Source organism: Cyprinus carpio, chromosome A19 (genome assembly GCF_018340385.1).
Source record: "Cyprinus carpio isolate SPL01 chromosome A19, ASM1834038v1, whole genome shotgun sequence".
Lineage (NCBI taxonomy): Eukaryota > Metazoa > Chordata > Actinopteri > Cypriniformes > Cyprinidae > Cyprinus > Cyprinus carpio.
This window is the reverse complement of record NC_056590.1, coordinates 13744931-13759057: the sequence shown is the minus strand read 5'-3', so window position 1 is coordinate 13759057 and position 14127 is coordinate 13744931. Positions and strand designations below refer to the sequence as shown.

At 36.9% G+C, this 14127-nt stretch overlaps 1 protein-coding gene across 3 annotated transcripts; it reads left to right on the top strand.

Annotated features, from left to right (window-relative positions):
- The first annotated feature begins 2710 nt into the window (after positions 1–2710).
- LOC109066292 (solute carrier family 52, riboflavin transporter, member 2-like) lies at positions 2711–13957 on the top strand. 3 transcript variants are annotated; one of them, XM_042776652.1, is made up of 5 exons: positions 2711–2733; positions 10155–10290; positions 10418–11270; positions 11605–11728; positions 12529–13957. In XM_042776652.1, the coding sequence occupies exons 2-5, from the start codon at positions 10161–10163 to the stop codon at positions 12736–12738; spliced, it is 1317 nt and encodes a 438-aa protein (XP_042632586.1). In that variant the 5' UTR covers positions 2711–2733; positions 10155–10160; the 3' UTR covers positions 12739–13957. The 3 variants fall into 3 exon arrangements, with proteins under 3 accessions (XP_042632586.1, XP_018938840.2, XP_042632584.1); XM_019083295.2 differs by lacking the exon at positions 2711–2733 and adding an exon at positions 3959–4249; XM_042776650.1 differs by lacking the exon at positions 2711–2733 and adding an exon at positions 6121–6233.
- The last annotated feature ends 170 nt before the right edge of the window (positions 13958–14127 follow it).

Below are 14127 nucleotides of genomic sequence, written 5' to 3'. Positions count from 1 at the left end.
TTCTGAAAATGGCAAGCATGTGTATTCCTTTCTTGGATGCTACCATGGTATTGCTGTCGAAGTAAAGGCCCCAATATAGACACTCAAGTCCTACACAAGACAAGGAATCAAATTAGAGTTAAAGCAGCATATTATTCATAGGTATCATTTCATACTATAAACTATAAGAATACATTTATGGAATGTCCATCAAATTATGTGATGTTCATATGTGTGTGGTTTACATTACACTTTCACCAATGCGTGGGGCACATCAATGTTCACTTTCTTCTTATTTCAAAATCAAGACTTACTCTCACAAGGCAGAGCTCAGAGGCTACTGGCTATGATGTTTTTGGCACATTTTAGGTTAATACCTGAAGTTTAGGGCATCCAATCTGCAAAGCCTTAATACAGATAGGAAGCTGGCAGTATCCTCCATATATTTTAGTACTGATCTCCAGCACCCTGAGCTCAGGACGGCAAACTTGCTTTAATATCAGAGACATTTGCATAATCCGAAACAAACAGACATTCAGTTCAAAAGTTCACATACTCTTCTAATAAAGACATTTTATAAAATTCACATCATCTTTAAATGGCAGAGGAAGTAAACATATTTGGCTTGCTACCCTTGGTAGGGGGCTCAAGCTTGAGACTTGGCCCGAACACATACACTCCCAGGACTTCCCTAGCAGAATCAGAGAAAACAGTGGCATGCCAGAAGACCTGTCAGAGACCCGAGGTAAGGAGTGGTTTATATAGGTTTCCACTGCCGCTGATTGGATGGATTAAATTAACAAGTTACTTTGAACTTGGTTATATATATATATATATATATATATATATATATATATATATATATATATATATATATATATATATATATATATATATATATATTTATTATATATATATATATATATATATATATATATATATATATATATATATATATATATATATATATAGACCAAGCACTGAACAGTTTGTCACTCTTGGTGCTGTGTGTGAAGTAAATTTTCTTTATTTGGTTGCTGTATGCCTCAAGGAAGAACACCAGACCATCAACATTAAACTGTGTGTGGAAAAAAAAGATACAAAACTGGTATAAGGGGTAGCATGTAGTGAAGCAGTGAAACATGCTGTGTCAAATAAAATGAATGAATGTGTGTGGTATACTACAAAAATTGACAAAAATACTTAACATTCTTAAAAAAAAAGTTTAAATTGAAAAGAAAAAAAAAAAGCAGTAATCATTTACTCCCCCTCGTCATTCCAATACCCCTGTGACTCCATGGTTTTAATATATGTGACTTTATACTGACTATAGTTACTCTTTTCCATGCACCATGGACAAAAGCTTTTCAGAACCCACAAAAATATCATAAAGTAATTAATATAACAATACATGTAGTCCATAATTTGTAAGTCCATCAAAATTTCTTCTTTTCTGTTCCCTAGAAGAAAGTAAGCCATACAGAGTTTTGGAATGACATCAAGGTGAATAAAACTGAATTTTCTTTTTTAGGTAAATGTCTCTTCAAATCTAAGTAAACAGTTTGCATACAAACCTATGAGTGTTGCAAATTTATATTCTCTAATGATTGATAGTGAGCACCAAGGCTTTGGAAGGCTGTTTCTGTCATTCCTGTGCAGTAAGACAGCTTGAGAGAATTACGATTGGTGCATGATTGTGAAATTTTCTAGAAAAACAGAGCACAGACATAACCAAAAACAGATTCAAATAGCAGTCACAAAATTTCACAGCAGATGGATTATTATTACATGAATCTACATAATCAGCATGTTTTTTCCAGTGGCAAAGGGAAAACTCTCTCAACTGAGAGACAATCTGCAGGAAACGGACACAACAAAACTCAACTATTTTGGATAAATGAGGCTTTGCTATGCATTATCTCACATTAAAAAGATTATAAGTTCTTCCAGTTAAAAAAAAATAAAAAATTAAATTGTTTGGTTCAACCACTGACCTGTTTTCAACTAGCCAGTCTATAGTGTTTCTAATCTTCTGTTCTGTCCCAGGTAATTGACTCTTACCGGGTTCAATCCAGCAGTAGCCAACTGACACAGGATTGGAGAGGATGCACCTGCATTCCATAGATGGCAAAATCTGCCAACCCTTTAAAGACGGCATATAAATGAACTATAAATATAAAGCAAATATAGTACCTGTAGCAAGGTTGGAGAGATACTGAATAGCACAAATACAGAGTACGTGCCTCACCTGCACAGAAAAGGTATGGCTTCATCCTGGATAACTGCAAACTAAAAGATTTTCACCAGGACCTCTGTTGGCAAACTTTGACCCAAGCAGTCAAAGCTATCAGCATTTACACTCTCCAAATCAACATTTTTCATCAATAGTTTCCTCTGTAACTTTGGGGATTTTATTCTTGCCTTTTGCATTTACCTTCTTTTTCTCACATCCCTTCCACTTTGGCTTCCATATGCTGTCACCACTATTTATATTTGATATAATCAAAAACATGTCCTCTCCCTCCTGGGTTGGATGCTGTAATTTGGTTTTATAGTTCGTTTCACAGTTTTTTTTTTCTTTTTTTTTGTCATCTGTAAGGGAATCTGCTTTTCTTTTCAAAAGTCTTTTTTCTTTTGCAGGTGCAGTCTGGGATGTCCCAGCTGTGCTGGACTGAGTGGCTGACATCTCTGCAGAGGGAGCCTGGGGGGTATTCCAGAAAGCAGGTTATGTGACATACCCGGGTATGTTTAAGAGTAAGTAAGCGGATAACCTCAACTTTCGGTTCCAAAAACGGAGGTAACTTTCAGGGTATGTTAGTAGTCATAGCAACTCACTCTCTGAACTTAACCTGCTCTGGAGCAGGTTATGTTCCAGGGTTAGTTCACTTCAGCGAGCCTTCAGTGGGCGTGACAGTTAGCGCACAACATTATATAATATTACAATATGTAATATAGCTTATTATATATATATATATATATATATATATATATATATATATATATATATATATATATTTTTTTTTTATTTTTTTTTTTTGATATGTTAATGAGGAAGCACTAATATAAGTAATAAATAAGGTAACATTATTCTAATATGATTATTTCTTTTATTGCCATATATAAGCCTGGAGTGGCCCTGGCTCTATTTTTGAGTTGGATACCTCCATTATTGTGCTTTCCATGCCTTCTACTACAGGGCCTTAAAAATCTATTTATGCATTGTGGCAGCCAGATTTAGCAGCAATTTTTCAGGACTTTGCTGAAAAGCTGGACAATCGTGCAAATTAATTGAGCGTTTAGCACCATTACTGAACCATAATAGCACAATGGTTCATCGTACTCCTTTGTTGTTCTCAGAGGCCCATGATGCAATTTATTTGGTCAGCAAATGTCGTCATATCCGCTTTCGTGCTCAACAAAGAGAGACTCTACCCATAGACAGTAAAAGAAAAAAAGTAAAAAGACAGCAAAAGACTCTACCCAGCTCGTTTGAGAAAAAAACTTTGCCTTAAATTTGTAGTTACATTTGTTCATTTAGAAGATGCTTTTATCCAAAGATTAATATTAAGGAGGCAATAACACGAGCACACAGTACAGTTCTTCATAAAATAAATGATTACAACAAATCTGCATGCTGATACAGCTAACACAAACGCTGTCGTTTATTAAATGAAAGATAAACGTTGTTTGTTTTGTTGGTCAAACTTCTTATCTGATACAAAATCCAAGATGTCCGATTCGTCAACAAAATCTTGTCAATAATTCGGTTGAACTGATTCACATGAGGTCTGAATCCTTTGTTCGCGAACAAGTGCCTACATATGACTTTATTGGAACAGTTTGAACAGATCATACAGATGGTCATTATAATACATTTTCCACATTTTAATTTTTATAACACAAAAATATTATATAGTTGGACGGTCAATGTGATGACGCAATTACGTAATGACGCAAAAGAATCACTGAACCGCTTTTTAACCGACTCTTTGTAACTGATTCGCTGAGGCGAGGTGGACTAGCCTAGCCGCTTAATCAACAATGCACATAGTATATCCAATCAAAGACTCCTCAGATGCTCACGTGACTCAACAGGGAAGTCCACGATGAAGAGTGGACGTTCCTCAGTTTTATGAAAAGTATTGCTGAATCGGAATCCCCGGCTCTTTCTACACATTGGAAAGGGTCCAAAGAGAAAAAACACGCTGCACAGTACACCTACCTTACATTTACTACAAAGCAAAGAATACTGCAGCTGAACAATAAGTCGGTGAGTACATTTTGAGATTTCACACTTAAACATTGCCGTTGATGTAAATACGTTAATATATTTACGTATTTTATGCTTATTTGATTTTTAAATATGTTTGCTACATAACATTGTTTAAACGTCAATGCTAGGCTAATGTCCCACAGTAAAAGCAATTCAACATAGACGGCATGTTTTCAAACTTCACGATACTGTGGACTGACGCATTCTCGCGCGTTATAGAGAACAAACCACGAACAATGAAAATGTTATGTTCTCATTTTCAGCTCTAGTGATCTTTTTTTTCCAAATGGTAAAACCAAAATGACCAAACTAGTCGATAAGACAACACATTCCTACAAAATCAGCCGCGTGCGCAAATGAGGCGTCAACATCTTATTCCGTGATTGCTCAAGGAAAACTAACAAATAACTTGACCAGTTGACAGAATATATTACCTTGATTTATGTCAGTAAAGATAGCAGTGATGCAACTGACCTTTTGCACCATTCTTTCACAGTGTTATTCACTGAATTCTATTCATTCATTTTGTGACATTCAGCAAGTAATCATAACACTTACATAATTCATAACCCTTTCATTATCAATGAAACCATAGTTGCTGTAAATATTATCACGACTGTAAAGTTATGGTGATTATATAGGATGAGAGGTGTCATTGTTATTGATTTTTACAAAGCTTATGTTCTGAAAAGCAAGGCGTAAGCTAATTGGCCAGCTATCCAGTGCATTGTGATTGGGCGAATACTTCAAATGTGTGACGGAAATGTTACGCCCCTTACCATACTGTGATGCCATGTCCCAGAACGCAGAGACAAAACCAATAAAACCCATTACAAACGAGGCATTTGTTGCATCCAGTGGGGACATTATTACTGATTATAATGATTTATACTGTTTTTTTATGTGTTGCGTTGCGTATTGTGCTGCGTAAACATAAAACAATGTCTGCATTTGTGATCAGAGAAACGACAAACAAGTGCTACTCTACACTGCTCAAAACTCACGTTTGAATCATCAGTGGCAAATTCTTTAAATATGAAAACGTACTTACAGGCTGTGAGTCAGAAGCCCCAGACTGTCTTTGCAAAGTTGGAATTGCCTCACTTTACAGAAACAACCTTTATGCACAGCCAGGTTCAGGAAATAATCCTTCGTAAAATGCACTGCACACATCTGAATATTTGGGTTGAACTGTTCTGGAACAGTGTTGTAAATACAACTTAACCACTGATTTCTAGTTGTGTCCACTTTTGAAAAACCAACCAAAATATTTTCGCTTTCACAACGAAACACGATAGTGCGGCGGCGGCCACAACAATACTACAATGAGAATCAAAGTTACACCTTCTTTCTTTGCGTGGACATTTGGGCGGTGTTATGCAAATCTTCCCACAGTGACGTAGATGTGGGAGTGTGTTTAAATAAGGCGTTTTAGGAGGACGTGGATGAGTCTTAACTTTTATAAAGAATATCTCTTTGGGTTTAAAACTTTAGTCTTTGCAACTTTAGGGATCTTATCTATGCACGAACAGCTTGTAACACTCCAAAGAGAAAGGAAAACTTGAAATTGCATCGCATGACCCCTTTAAGGAAACTAACTTAATAATGTAATGTATACCAAAAAAGAACTCTTGTAAATTTAAAGACTAAAAAAGCAGAAGATGAGTGTTTAATTTTTAAGTCGAAAATGATTATAAACCTATAATACCAATAAGAAAACTACAGTGTTAGGCAAGTACACCAGATGTACATGATTAAAAAATTACCCAATAAAATTTGATGATCTTTGTTGCACGGTTAAGATCAGCTTTGGACAACCATTCTCTGGTCGTTATTACTAAAACATTTATCTGGCCTTTATTTGGAAGCATCCACCAGATGGTTTAAAAACAAGCCAAGCCACTTTGATGTTCAACTATGGACGGCCTACAAGACTTTGGTTCCTCTAGTGCGAGTGTTAAGACCATTGCTGCTGAGCTCCGTGAGTACTATTTTTTTTGTTTTCAATGACTTACAATCAAAACAAACAACTTTTTAAAAAGGATCTTCTTTCTTACATTTGAAAACTATGTCTTTTAGAGGATGATTTTTACTCCAAGCTTGTTGACGACTTCCTTGGTGCTCACTATGGAGACCTGTTGGAGCTGGATGAAAAGCCCTGGAAAATCCGCATGTTGGTTCAGATTGGGCTGATGAGAGAAGAACAAGAAATTTCATGGGTTGATTTAATTCAGTGGCTCCAAAAGATTATCCCAATGTTTCAGTCTGCTGATTTCCGAAGCTTGATTGAGAGAAACACCACGACAGCTTTGAGCTTAACCGGAGTTGCCAGGCAGAACTTTCTTGAGTCGGATGTCAACTTTGCGTTTGTTGGACCTGTATGTGATAGTATCGGAATTGGAAGAAGAGATTTACTTGAAATGTCTGACTTTTCTGATCGTGCAAAATTAACTGGTCTAACAAACGGTCTAGTTCTCGAATTGACTAATTTTATTTCACGAGAGAAATTAGACCCTGTCGTCTTGGTGTCCTGGATTCGTAACTTTGAGCCTTTATTTTGTAGTGATGGCAAGATCCAACGAGCCTATAGGCTCCTACGCTCAAGTCTCAAAAATTTCAGAATACAGTACCGCAACAATCAGATGAGCCGAAAGAGGAGCTGTGGATTGCTGGATGAGTTTCTTCAGAGTCCATTTGATCTTGCTCCTGAAGCTGATGCTGCTGATATTGAATACAGGAGGGTGGCAATGATCAAAGCACGTCTGAGGACGAAAAGGCACATTTCCAGGCATAGACCTATCTCTGCGTTAAAAAGGGAAGATGAACCTTTCCCTATTTCACAGATGGATGTGACTCAGCATGAACCCAAGCAAATGCCCCATGTGATCAGTGTAAAAAGGGAACAGGGATCACAGAGCCATCACACACCAATATGGTCACTGGAAGATGTGGAAGAAGACCAGAGAACTGACAAGGGAGACAGTGTAACACTTCTTGATATCGCTATGCTGTCTTGGCAAAAGATTGCAGACATGTATGGAGGAAAGAACGAAGCTGCTAAGGTGGTTTCAATGGATCTGCTTCAAAATCACTTTTCTGCAATGCTGAAGGAAGATGCTAACCTAAGAAACCTCGATGACAAAGTCAAACGAAGCACCCATCCACTAGTTCCACCTTTGAATTTCCTGCGTTACATCGGCCAGTTCCTTTCTGAACTCATTGATGTAATTGAACAGCAAATAATGTCATTCGAAAAAGATATCGTGAACACCACAGGCGAGAAACTTGGACGTGACAAGCACCCCAGATTTCATAGTTTTGTCAGCTTCGATGAGAGTGCTGTGACCCGTTACATTCACATGGCTTCTGAAATGTTGTGTCCAAGCGAGGAGACCAACCCAAATTACCGCAGGCACTGGCTTGCTTTTTGCCTCGAAAGAAAAAACCCTTCCAGACTGCCTATTTATAGGTCAAATCGTGTCATTAACTACTTTGAAGCAGCTGCTGGACTCATTCATCATCATGAAGATGTTGCTTCGTTTGTATCTGACTTGCAGCTCCTGAACGACGACTCGAATATCCTGTTGGAGAGCCTCAATGCTGATGCAAACGATGAGGCTTTGCAGGCCCTGGTCTGTGTGATTGCTGTTATCTTCCTTAAAGTCTTGGGACCCTTTTGGCAGCTTCTGAAAAGTGATGGGGAATATCCTCTTTTCAGTAGATACATCCTTTGCCTGTATGAAAAGCTCTTGGAATGGTCGCAAGATGCAAGTTGCCTTTTGCAACCAGAAACCTTTGTGAATGTATTCTTACAGGTTCCAATTCAAGAGGGGACTTTCAAAGCACTTTTGTTTGTGTATTTATTCATGTTGCTTTTTATTAGGGGAGTTTCTTTGGAGTGTTTGTTTTTTTTTGTGATCTGATAAAAGCACTGCAAAGATAGGTTCCAATTCAAGAGGGGACTTTCAAAGGAGTGTTCAGGTTTTGCCGTGATAATGCAGAGATTTGGTCATGCGTACCCTTATGAGAAGAACAGGCCTGATAAAACTCTTGGTCAGACTGAGGGTTCCGTCTCCGAAAATGCAGAACAAGAGCCTGCTTCCCGAGTGACAATAAATGAACCTACATCAGCAGCGGTCACATTATCCCCTGCCACAACCATTCTAAAACACTACTCCATCTTTGATGCAAAAAAAATGAAGGTGTCTAGACTAAAGCAAAAGGCTCAGGATCACGTTTATAGGAAAATAATTGTTGGAGCAGTTTCAAAATATGGAGGCCCATGTAAAAGCAGGCAAGACGTTGAACGATTGCTCACAAAACTAGAAGGTGCAAGCCATGCACATATACGCGAAGTCATTCGCTGTGAGCTGAACTACCAAAAGAGCATCTTGGGTTCCAAAGACAAAAAGCTAAATCACATAGGGTTCTCTTTGAATGACATGGTTTCTACACTGAAGGACGTCTTGCCACATGAGCGAGTCATAATTACATCACCATCTGAAAATGTGCTTGATCACACTGAGATCAAGAGACCCTGACTTGAACCATCATCCCCAGACCCCCAAAGCACAGCCACTGGTCAGCAAACTCAACAAAAAAGCAGTATTGATATAAAGAAAACAAAGGTTTTTGGCCCTTGTTACAGGGAGAACTTGGAATTTCTCTGATTGTGTTTTAAACTGATGAAAATGTTGAATACATGCTATTTGCATTAGTTTCTTGTTGTTGTTTTTTCTCACATATGGTAAAGATCTTTGTTCTCCGATGTTCTGATACCAACAAGCTTGTTCTCTTAAACCCAAGAGATTAGTATCAAAATAGTTAATTAGTTCATTGTTTTCTTTAGTATTTGTTTTTTTTATAGAAGTTACATTACAAAATAAATATGTTTGTAGCAATCTACTTGTCCTGACTTTTATTAAATAACAATGCTGCTACTACTACCACCACAAATAATAATAATTATTATTATTATTGATAATGTGCTGCATACTGTATTGCATATATATATATATATAGATATATATATATATATATATATATATATATATATATATATATATATAAATATATATATATATATATATATTATGTACATAATATATAAATGTTTGGAATGACTATGAAATTGATATTTTTTTTAAAAAATGTCCTTTTATTCACTAAGGATGCATTCTTTTGAGAAAAAGTATAGTAAAGCACTTATAATGTTATAAATGCATATATTTTTAATAAACGATGGTATTTAAATTTTCTGTTCATTAAAGAGTCCTCCACTTTAAGCAATTAAAATGTTACCGACCTTAAATTCATCCATACTCTCTTTTTTTTTTTTTATTATTAATTATAATTTACGTCCAATATTTAATTTCTTTTTCCATTTCACACTTTTTTTAGCCAGTGTTACATGTGGCTTTTTCTTTCCAATAGTTCAAAAGGCCTGAAGCATCTTATTTTTCTCTGTTGCTTGCTGAGTACTAATAATTTAAGCAGAGCAAATTTGAATATATAAAACGGGAAATTAATTAAAAAAGCAATGATTCTTTGTATATGTATCTATACATATATTTTAAACTGATATTTATGTTTTAATATTTTAAATTTACATTTGCTATATACTGTATATTTTATATCTCTTTGCTATATCTCTGCTGTATATAAGTGAACACACTGATAATTTAGCACTGACTGTTGAACAAGCATTTCAGTGATGATCATCACTGAGACAGTGAGAAGTCATTAACGTTTATTAGTTTTAATTCAGTCAATGTCAGATGACACAGTTGAGCATGAAGAAAGCCATTTACTTTGACTATTCTATTCCTTCAGTACAAGAAATATGTATATTTTGTTGAATTAAAAACATGGGTGCTCTAACTCAGCTGTGCCCTTTTCTTAGACATAAATGGCAGATACATGGTGGAATCATGCCATCGTTACACATATTCTGGTGGCCCTGTTTGGAATGGGCTCATGGATCTCTGTGAACTCATTATGGGTTGAGATGCCGGTTGTTGTAGGAGTTCTACCTGAAGGTAAATAGTGTTTTAAGATCAAAAACTTGTTTTTTTAATAATTTTATTTGCATGAGATGTATGTAGTTGGTGGATGCTGTATTTATGCTGATAATTGTAGAACTTAAAACATGTTCTTTCTTTACAGAGTGGAACTTGCCAGCCTATATTTCAGTGCTAATTGCATTTGGGAATTTGGGTCCAGTGGCTGTGACTTTAACCCACCACATTGCTCCAGGATGGCTGAATGAACGCATGGTCATCCACATAATACAGGTGCTAGCAGTGGTTGCATCTGTGTTTCTTGCTCTCTTTTGGTCCCAGGTGGTCACAGTTGCCGGAGAGCCAAGATCTGTCCCATTCCTGCTGCTTACTTTTATCCTGTCATTGGTCTGCTGCACTTCCAACGTCACCTTCTTACCCTTCATGTTCCGTTACCCCCCACAATACATCCGGACATTCTTTGTCGGACAGGGTCTTTGTGCACTCTTTCCCTGTGTGGTCGCTTTGGGGCAGGGTGTAGGGAAACTAGAGTGCATTGAGACGGCCAACGGCACAAAGCCCCACCATCTCAAAGAAAACTTCCCAGCCCAAAACTTCTTCTGGTTCTTGTCTGTGATGCTGGCGATTTCGGCCCTCTGTTTCCTGGCTCTGACATACAGAGTGGTCACTCTGACTACGGCAGAGGAAGTTCAAAAGACTGAGCAGGAATCAGCGAAAACAGAGGAAGAGACACAACCTTTACAAAATGGAGATTCCCCTGTTTCTGAGAAACAAGTTGAAGTTGAAAAACAGGCACCTGTTGTGGCCTTTTGGACGTCACGTAATATATATCTGCTCCTGTTGCTGGGATTATCCAATGCTTTGACCAACGGTGTGCTGCCATCCGTGCAGAGTTTCTCCTGTCTGCCTTATGGCAGCATGACCTTTCACCTCTCTGTCGTCTTGGGCAACATTGCAAACCCTCTGGTCTGCTTTGTGGCCATGTTTGTCCTACTTAGGTAAGTAAGTTAAAGTTCTTTATGCTTAGTGGTCCTGTTACTTTAAATCAGGGGTGTCCAAACCTGCTCCTGGAGGGCCACTGTCCTGCAGAGTTTAGCTCCAACCCCAATCAAATACACCTGAACCTAGTAATCAAGGCCTTACTATGCATAAGTTCGAGACAGGTGTGTTGAGGCAAGTTGAAGCTAAACTCTGCAGGACCACTCAGGAGTTTGGACTTTGGACACCCCTGATTTAAATTCTGCTCATGTACAATTTGTCATATTATTGTGTGGTATAAGTGTTGTTAAATGAGTTGAATTTTTAGAATTGAAATTGATAACTTCATTATAGGTCCAGCATTGTTCTTGGTATGATGTCACTGGGAGGCTGTATTTTTGCTGCCTATCTCATGGCCTTGGCTGCGCTGAGTCCCTGTCCACCGCTTTTAGGAAGTCAGTCTGGCATTGCTCTTGTGGTTAGTAACTCTGTCATTATTAAGTGGGAGAGGAACTAAGAACGAATCTCTCAAAATGTTAAAAGTGCTGAATACTTCACTGAGCTACCACGTGCAAAAGTGCGTAACTGTTTAGCGTATTCACCCCACTCTGTTTCATTGTTTCATTATCGTATCATCTCTAAAGATCTGATAAAGAAAGCGTTAAGATAATTGTGAAGATGCTTTAAAGATATTTATTGTGAAAAGGGGTCATTATAGCAATATTTCTAGTAGCCCCTCACTGCAGAACACAAGATCCAGGGGGCGTGGTTGGATCCACATCTAGGGGGTGGAGATGGGTGGGTTTAGGGTTTAGGGAACAGGGGGTGGAGACAGGAAGGTTTAGGTATATGTAAAGTGGGAGGAGTTGGATCAGGATCTAACCACGCCCCCTGGATCTTGTGTTCTGCAGTGAGGACCATCTCAATATTTCAAAGAAAAAAAAAATTGTGTTGGAGTCAACAAATCCTCTCATTTTAGTAGATCTGTAGAGTGGAAATCTTTTATAATTAAATATTTACTAGGGTATATCAACGTGCCAATGATGCTCAATAGACCTCTCTTTTCCTTTAATTATTGATTTATAATTATAATGAAAAAAAAAAAATTCCTGATCACAAAGTCACCCATTCAGTCACCACACATAATACACAAATTATATGTAAATACAGTATATAAATAATTCTATTAAATTTCTCGGACAATATTAGAACCCATTAATTCACATCAGGATTAGTTTTTTTTTTTTTAACAGAAGTCTGTTATTTTTCTTCATTTAGATCATATCCTGGATCATCTTCACTGGCTTGTTCTCTTACCTGAAGGTTGTAGTTGGGACTCTGCTTCATGAAGCAGGGCATGCAGCTTTGCTCTGGTGTGGAGTCTTCATCCAGGCTGGCTCTCTTATTGGAGCGCTCACAATGTTCCCTTTAGTCAGTGTGTACCAGGTCTTCCAGCGAGCCCAGGACTGCACAGACAACTGCAGTTAATATTGCAGCACCTGATTTTACATTCATCCCATGCCTTTATACAACAGCTTTAGGTGTGAATCTAAAATGGAAAAAGATGGTCAAACTGATGCCTTCTCAGAACATTTCAAGTTAATTTCAGTGCAAAAAGAGCTGCACTTGATCACATTGCATATCTTTGTGTTACCCAATGGAACATTGAGAATGTAAAGAATATGTGGTTGATACATTTGAGTCACTTTGAAAGTGTATGTGAACATCTTGACCTTGATCTAGATTAAGTGAGAAGTGTTTTCATGCACCAAGACAAGATCTGTGGTTGGAAATCAGAGCAGGTCTGATTTCATAATGGAAAACCTCAGTATCAGCATGCCCGTAATTGTTTAGACCAGAAATCAGAAGTTGGCAGTCTGCTACAATATACACTATCCAATGAATAGGCTTACACTATATGCCTCATCTGTGTAGTGTTTTGTTTATTCCCAACAGCAAACTTAAGTTGCAACAGTAAGTTTATATTGTTCCTACCTGAGAAAACTATGCTTTTTTATGACTCCAAGATGAAATTGTATTTTGATGACCATAAGCAAAAAAATGTATATTATCACATTCCAATATTTCTGGATTTATATTAAGACACCCAACTTTGTCTGCTGAATATCTGGTTTTGTTTAGTTTTAAATTTTAGTTTTAATGTACACACAGAGTCTAAATGTAGTATTGACAATATATCTAACCTGTCATACTGTATCTGCCATGTTTTACCCTTTTGATTTTGAAAATTTTAGAGGCCAGTATTTTAGGTTAATCTCATTTTGCAACTGCTGTTATCTTACTTTTGTGACATTTATCAACATTTTCAAAAATTGTGGTGTGTGTAATTTGGGGCATTTAGCACTAATTATTCTTGGCACTAATTTCATGAATTCAGAATTTGTATTTTATAAACTGGGCTTAAATCAGATGTAGTTTCATGAGAGCTGGAAAATTGTGTTGAGCACTAACTGCTTTCCTGATGTCGATGTGGTAAAAAAAAAAATCTTTAAAAGGGCAATGAGGCAAAAATATTATATATTTTCAGCCTCATTATAAATCTAAAGATTTTTTTTTCTCACAGTAGTTATATGCTGTTTTAAATTGTTCACATGTTCTTATGCACCTTTTATATGCCATTGTTATAAGATCTCAAAACTTTGTAATTTAATGGTTCATTTGACAACAGAGAAATGTGTGGTGTGAACAAAGTTGTGAAGTTTCTTTTAAACAAACAAACAAACAAACAACCAAATCACCTAAAAACTGACCTATAATCTATAGAAATGGAAATGTAAACTACTAGTTTCCAGGTTTTTTTTTTTTTTTTTTTTTTTTTTTTTTAGTCATCAGCAGTTTGTATATTGTAGTCACTTT

Bases quoted from the DNA above. Each gene is read 5' to 3' on its own strand.
- LOC109066292 (XM_042776652.1), top strand. From the start codon at position 10,161: ATGGCAGATACATGGTGGAATCATGCCATCGTTACACATATTCTGGTG. The intron at 11,271-11,604 runs GTAAGTAAGTTA...ACTTCATTATAG, and splicing joins GCCATGTTTGTCCTACTTAG to GTCCAGCATTGTTCTTGGTA. The intron at 11,729-12,528 runs GTTAGTAACTCT...TTCTTCATTTAG, and splicing joins AGTCTGGCATTGCTCTTGTG to ATCATATCCTGGATCATCTT.